Raw genomic sequence first — 7,927 nt, forward strand, 5'->3', positions numbered from 1 at the left:
TCTATTAAACCAACGTTCACCGACAAACGATCAGGAAGCGGTTCTTCTTCCTACTCGAATATTAGGATCAAACACATGAAGTTGTATCTCCGAAGACATTTTGTGCAACAGTTTTGACTCGAGTTTTAGCCAGGTTTTAGCACTGTAAAGTTGAATATGGAGCATAGCACAGGCAGAATCTGATGAGGATGCACTGGAGTCACAGTACTGTTAGCCAATCAGAGGTGAATTCATTAGCATGTCATTAATATTCATGACTAGAGGCGAAATCCAGTCGTTCCTCCCCGCCCACCTTCCCCACCAAACTAGAACAGCATGAAACACACGCAGGACAGCATTTTTTTCACCAAAACCGGCTCACAGGGCATTCATCAATACTACAGACCACTGCAAAATTAATGAAAAAACGATGAGATGAGACCTTTAACATTTGTCTCTTTTTAAGCTAATTAAATTCATTGTTTAAGAGTCTTTGATTATGTCCAATTGAAAGGTGCCCTGCCACACATATTTCATTAATTTGTGGTAATGTCTGAAGTTCTACCATGGACTCTGTAGCATTTAGGGCCCGTCCCATTTCTCCCCCCTTAAAACTTCCACTTGGTTTTGATTGCCCTCAACAGTAAAGTCCCCTCGACGAGGGAAGTGGGGGTGAAGATCTTTCACTATGAATTGGGACACCACTGTATGCAAATTAGCGTAGTGAACGTGCTCACCTACGTATTGGCAGCGTACTAATGAGGAGGGTGGGACATGTTTCATGTCATGTTAGATCACACCCTGAGGGTATCAGCTTTCAGAAAATATATGGTTTATGTGGTTGAAACAGTTTCCTAAATGGCACAGACCCAAAGGTATGAGCCATATACCCGATTTACTCATACCCTATGTATTATGAACGGGCAGCAAAGTAAAGGGGAGGGTGAAAAAAAGGAAAGGTCAAAACCTATGTTAGCTTTCAGAAAATATATGGTTTATATAGTTGAATCAGTTTTCCCTTCATGGCACAGACCAAATTGTATTATGTGTACACTCTCTTCACCTACATCCATGAAATCCCATTCATTTCAATGGGAAATTTACTTAGTAGTCTAAGTAGAAATGAGAGTGGGAATGAGTCTATTTCTTGTTAACATGTTTTTCTTAAACTCTGGGACCAGGGCTACAAGAAAATACCACTTAAGTCTAGTAGTGGGGGGGCGGGTATATATATTACTATATATTATATATTATTTAACAAATAATATTGACGAAACTACCCAGGTCAGATATATAACGTTATTTGATGGGCAGACTCTCTCAAAGCACTCAGCAGATATCGTCAGATAGCTTCGTGAGATGTTTGAACATTAGTGTTCAAAACTCGACAGTCCTTTGGATGCGCTTTAAACTAACATATTCCAACATATTTTGAAATTTTAATATGCGTATTTGCGAAAATATATGAGCCATGCAATTGTTCCTTTCCAGTGGTGTCAGCCATCTTGGTTGAAAAAGTGGCTGGCTCGCTGAGCTTGCTCGGTATCCTGGGTAATTTCATCTCCCACTTCGTTTTAAGCCTGCATCGGTCCTGTCTATATTTTGAGGGTTGATTTTAAGGGGGAAACAGCACTCCCCCTTGCTCCCTAAAGTAATGGGACACCCTACCCCTACACATGCACACGCAAAAACGAGGATTAGGGCAAAAATCTAGGGGAAGGGGAGGTATTGGGACGGGCCCTTAGTCTTGGTTACCTAATGTCATAAAACCTGTATAACATAGCACTTCCTTGAGTTGACATAGTGTTTTACTTACAGGCTGGGCTCTGGTCGTAGACTGCCGCGATGGTACTGCTCCAGGCTTCAACCGCAACCTTTTTGCGAAGCCTCTGCTGAACTCAGAGATGAAGATGAAGTCACTCTCTTCAAAATGCGATGAACTAATTTTGAATTATAGTGTTATGGCATTGTTCCAAAAAATAAACTGAAGCCATTTGAGCACTTCGGACCTGTAACCGGAGGGTTGCCTGTTCGAACCCCGACCAGTAGGCACGGTTGAAGTGCCCTTGAGCAAGGCACCTAACCCCTCACTGCTCCCCGAGCGCCGCTGTTGATGCAGGCAGCTCACTGCCCCGGGATTAGTGTGTGCTTCACCTCACTGTGTGTACACTGTGTGCTGTGTTTGTTTCACTAATTCACGGATTGGGATAAATGCAAAGACCAAATTTCCCTCACGGGATCAAAAGAGTATATATACTTATACTTACCTTTAAGATAATTGCATCACTTTTTTTCTGAGGATCAACCTCACCCCACTCTAATTGTGCCACAATCCATGCCCACCTGCATATTCAAATCAGATAATTTGCCTTGCAAGTAGACATATTAAAGTGACAAAGACAGCTAGAACTGTTGAAGATATTATATTATCAGATGCAGAACACTATTCACATTCAGGCAAAACAACAAACAGTCCTGCTGCAGACATGGATAGGCTATTGTGTTTAGTAAGCTAGCCTGAAATTTCACAGCTAGGTTTGCATTTAACCTCACAAGTCACTTTGCATGGAAGCATTTCCCAATTGAATCTATGTAAATGTAAATATCTCATGCAGTCAAAAAACAAACCCACAGACCAACAGCTATTTTAAGGTTTGGCTGGCAGACGTTGATATCTTGTAGGCTAGACTACCCCCATGGACAGCTTTCAGAGTTTTCCTTACCTCAGACAAAGCAATCGGTCTACAAAGTGGAGCAAGTGAGCTATTTCTGGATATTTAAGACGGGATCCAAGGAAAGAGAGCGTAAACACAGAGAGAAATGTTTCCTCTTCTAAAGCGCCAGCGAACAGACTCGGAGGGTTGACTCAGAAGTCGTTAACAAATCCAGTGACAGAGTGGCTGTTAGTTAAAACACTTAGGCCTACACTGAATTATTAGGCCGACCCCTTAGGAAAGTGTATGGCAGACAGTGCTGGTGGGGCATTGTTGGCCCTGTCACCGCCCACTTATACCGAAAACTTTCAACAGATGGCACAATTTGTCTAAGTTCTGCTTCCACCATTGCCCACCTAAGCCTCCCGTGGCCACCACTATTTCACCCAAAGTGGTGTGGATAGGAGAGTCTAAACATAAAAATGTTTTCTTTCAAGGACACGAATCCTCTAGAGCACAGTCTGACTTCTGAAAAATAACCCTATGGAAGTGTCACCTTTTAGAAAACGTATTAGGCTACAGCCAATGCAGCTTAAAGTAATTAAAAATGTGGGAAAGGCAGACGCCCTTGCATTTCAGTCATGCGAAACAGTAATTAAAACATGATGGTTGTGAGGTAATTGCCCTTTGGGAAATATACAGAGAAAGAGAGAAAGAAAGAAAGAGAGAGAGAGAGAGAGCGGACGAGCGTGGGGTGGGGTTGGGGGGCAACATTGAAACGCAGGAGGGAAAAGGATAGGTTATGGAAGCCGAGGGCGGGGGAAGCCTAATAACGCTTGCAAATCAGGACAGCTCCGAGAAGTTTGCTAAAGAGTGGGAGGAACACTCAGAAGTATGGAAAATATCACATTGCCTTCTGGAAAAGTTGAATAGACATGACCTGTGGTGATTTACTTGACAGACGAATCAAACAATATGTTCAAGAGTTGCATTTTGAAGAATCGATCCAGGTTTGATTGGCCAACACGCCTCGTGATGCGAAGACCGTTTCAACTATTTTAAAGCGGTAAAACTTAAGAGAGCACCGGAGGAGTTTGACAGGCACCTCAGTTGATGTTGTTTGCTTTCAATTATTTAAATTGTTTAAGGTTGACAGTGCCATACATCTGCTAACCTTGAACGACTTAATATAATGGTAAGGTTAACGTACACGTGTTCGGTTTAGAAATGAGTCTCCTGTATTGTTTTAACATGACTTTATAAGGTTAGCTATAACAGGCGCTATAGCACGTTTACAAATGACATAAGGCTGTTGTGGAAAGGACTGTGCGCAACAAGTTTTGAACGTTTGGCTTAGGAGAACTTCCAACAATGCAAAAGTTTAATACGACGAACAGCAGCACGGCGACCCGGGACGCTGAACTTCAGCAACGGCTAGCCGATAACGGGGCAGCTGGGGAGCCCATGAGAGGGAATGGGAAGAAGCACATAATAGCAGAACCTGCGGACAATACATTCTGCACCAAGAGAAAGATGCTGGTCTGCTTGGACATAATTTGTTTGTTCGTAGGTGAGTACCCAACAAAGTTATCTAAGTTCATCTCTTGAACTTCTGCACGCCACTCACTGCATTCAAGTCCTTCGGTATGCTATGGATTGTTTTCAAGACCCAAACAGTTAACTTGTGTTGTTAAACGTAGTTCGCCCGATGACTAATAGGCCTAGGTTTATTATTTACTGTGAGGTGAATGTTTTGCATTTAACATTCTGAATTCTCTAACGTATTTGCCTTTTTGTATATTGTTAGTTCAATGGAAATTATAATTGCAGATCATATTTGCCGTTTGTGTTTACATGCAGAGGTGATGTTTGGGTAACCACCTCAGAGGAAAGACCTGTTGTGCACAGTTCTGTAAAGCTTAGAGAGGCCTTTAGAGGTTTTACGAAACCAAATTTGATAAAGAAGTCACGAATGACTTTTTGCAAGCAAAATTTATGAGAAACACGTTCACCCGAGTTTAGTCTAATCCTTGGACTGAGGCAAACTATTGTTCTGGTACTAATGAGAGCGAGAGAGAGAGAGAGAGAGAAAGAAAGAGTGTGTACAAAGTGCTAAGCCAGTTTTTCCACAAACATAAACATGATGAATACATTTAATGGCGCATTGAAAGCCAGAAGGTTGGTTATTACTTAAGCCTACATGTGTTGCACCTCTATAGCATGTTTTGCTAACACCTGTTGAACAGAACCTGTCCAGGCAGACAGACAGGTCTGCATAGGCTACTGACGGTTATGGGCCACTGTGCTCCAGTGCCTCCAGAGACAATCATCCCAGGCTCCCAGGCACATAATTAAGAACCATGATCCATATGACACACCATGCATAAATGTGAGAAGAATTGCTCTGAGAGGTGCATTACTGTTTTGTTGACACACGTGTATCTCTCACGGGCAGCGAGAGCCATCATTGTGCTTTCACCTGATGCCTGATGTCTGTTGGACTTGCTTTGGAGTTGGAGAGAGTTGACCAACAAGGTCGCTAGAGAAAAAAAACAGTGCTGGGTTTCCACTGGCAAGAGTGTATAAGTAGCATGCAGGATGATGCACACATTGGCCAATTGTTTCTCTTCGTCTTTTTCATTGGTTTTGCTGAGTGTCACGCTGGTGTCATCTTGTCACGGTGGAGTAAGACTGACATATGATGATGAAAACTCACAGGGTTGTGTCACAGATGCCCCTTAAGCTAACCACAAGGCTTTCTGTCAGATGTATGACATAACGCCTCGCTGTGATGAGCTCTTTAGGGTCTGTGTCACCATGCAGTTAAGAAATGTATGGTTGTATGGTTGCTAATGGTGTTAAAATACACACGGCATTGCTACCTCTCTCTTAGGAAATAAGAGGTGTAAGATCTGTCTGATAATAGGTGAAGAATGAGCAGTCTGTTTCTCGCTCTCTCCCTTCCCCTCCATCTCCTCTTGGCCTTCTGCCGCGCTGGGTGAGGGTACTGGGGCAGGACGGTTGTTGATGGGGGTACTCAGACACACAAAGATGAACGATGTTCTAGTGTAACTTATTCATTTTCTGGTTCAACTCTGATTCATTATGCTCATAAGTAAAGCTTTTTTGTGTGTGTGTGTGTGTGTATCTGCTTGTGTATGTGGTGTGTGTGTGTGTGTGTGTGTTTCCTTTTGCTATGTGCTATGTGTGTGTGTACGTGTCTCCATGTGTTCTGTGATGGTGGAAATGTGTATGTGAGTATATGTGTGTGTGTCTTCATTGCGTGATATTACAGAGAAAGGGAAATTGAGAAAGAGCAAGTGTCACATCTGAAGTGTCCACCCTCCCGTGGCCTGCCTGTGGTTTACTGTGATGTCTGAGCAGGAATGTGTGCCCTGCAGTCACGCCTGAGACAGAGTGTCCAGCGTGGGGTCACCAGAGACCAGGAGAGGCTGCCCCTCACACCCCTGCTGCTGTGGGTGGGAGACCACCATCAAACGCATACCAATCATGTCTACTAGAATAGATGTATTTAAGAAGAGAAGTTGATTTGTGCATGGCAAATGTAGGCTATTAAAGAGTCTGGCTGCAACATAGCAAAAGGTTAAAAGGTCTTTCTGTTCATTTAAATCCCGGCGTTAACTTAAAACACATTATCTGTGCACTATGGGTCCAGGGGGAAATTAAATGGAAAATTTAAAAAAAGTAAATAAGTCAATGAAAAGTCACATTTTTACTAAATTGTAATGGTTTTCCTAGACCCCCACACACATGGATCAACCCTCACCTCCTCTCTGCTTCTTAGTATTTATATATTAGTCCTCTGTTAGTGGCCTCTCCACCTGCGCAGAAACAATCAGCCTATTTATGATTCTGCGTCACTTATAATCCAATTTAAAGGTTTGGAGCTCACACCCCCACCCTGCACGGCACACGATAATAGGTTGTTGTGTTTCATGTGCAGGATGTGATTTTGTTTTTGTTTTTGCTGGGGCCGTTGTGAAAGAGCAGCTGTCGCTAATTTAAATTCCCCCACAGGCGTAACTAATACCAATAATGTGAATTAAAAAAGCAATTGTGTCTGGGTAAAATGTTTGTCATTGTAACTGTAATTCTAATTATTCTTTTGAGCGAGGACAGTGTTGTTTATGGTTATTTTCTCCTCCTATTCTTGATTATTTGTGCATGTGTGTGTGTGTGCGTGTATGCCTTCTTGGTGTGCACGTGTATGCGTGTGTGTCTGTGAGCGTGATAACCCCTCGAACATGCAAACTTGTGGGTGTGTGTGCCTCAGTATGTTGGTGTGCACGTCAGCAGCCTATGAGATGGTCATTGTTTCCTAAAGCAGAACTGCACAGACATAGTTCCCTTTTGATGTGGCTTCCCTAGGCCACTAAACATGCTTCCATGTGTGTGTTGTGTGTCTGTGAGAATGACAGCCCATCAGGGTCAGAGTGTGGTGGGAAAGTGACAGCAGCATGAGGAAGATTGACACGATAGCTGAGTGAAAGACTGAATGACACTGAGTGTGTGTGTGTGTGTGTGTGTGTGTGTGAATGAATGAATCTGTGTGTGTGTACAGTATATGACATGAAGCCATGTGCCACAGGCCTAACCTTGCTATCACCCTCAGCGATCACACCCGCTCTGGAGAGCTGCCTAGTCGTACCCTCTTCTTGGGCTTATCTCTCCACCCTCTTCCCAATCTTTTCTTCTCCATTCTTTAGCGGAATGCAATTACAGACGGAAGGTGTCCTGACCTGGAGAGCTCAGTGTTTTTTTTCCAAAGGCATGTGGGTGCTTGTGTATGTCTCCGTTACCTGTGTGTATGTTTATGTTTTGGTTCTGTGTGTGTGCTCTGTGGGTTTGTGTTCCTCCCCTGTTGGCAGCGAAAGCCACCAGGTGAGACGGCAGCGAGCTCCGGCATGTTCCTTGTATGTTTTCCGGCATACTTCCGAGTGTCACATGCATACTGTACGGGGCGTTCCTGTTCCGTTACACGCTGCCCGGCTCCCCATGCTGTTGTCGGTTCACCTGGTTACTGTGTTGATGTCTCGCCAGTGATGCAGAGAGAAGGTGTTTTCTTCTTTACTGTCTAAAACGTGCTCAAGCTGGCTTGTGATGGTTTACAACTGACACAAAAAAATGCATGCTATGTTTTGTTTTCATGGAGGTTTTCATGGATTCATGGGTTTTCATGGATTTTTAATTTGCAGGATTCTGAGATGCTTCATGTGTGGTACATATGTAAAATAACCAGGCAGACCTCCCGTTCTGTTTGGACGTTTTCACGA

The 7,927-nt window shown here is 43.4% G+C and overlaps 1 protein-coding gene across 1 annotated transcript in view; it reads left to right on the plus strand.

Moving 5' to 3' along the window:
• Nucleotides 1-3,444: 3,444 nt before the first annotated feature.
• Nucleotides 3,445-7,927, plus strand: part of ppap2d (phosphatidic acid phosphatase type 2D) — a 22,991-nt gene continuing 18,508 nt past the window's right edge. The window contains exon 1 of the mRNA XM_048245799.1: nucleotides 3,445-4,203. Coding sequence (XP_048101756.1) covers nucleotides 4,005-4,203 — 199 coding nt within the window. The 5' untranslated portion in view covers nucleotides 3,445-4,004. The remainder of the gene's footprint in view (nucleotides 4,204-7,927) is intronic.

Source organism: Alosa alosa, chromosome 6 (genome assembly GCF_017589495.1).
Source record: "Alosa alosa isolate M-15738 ecotype Scorff River chromosome 6, AALO_Geno_1.1, whole genome shotgun sequence".
Classification (NCBI taxonomy): Eukaryota; Metazoa; Chordata; class Actinopteri; order Clupeiformes; family Clupeidae; genus Alosa; species Alosa alosa.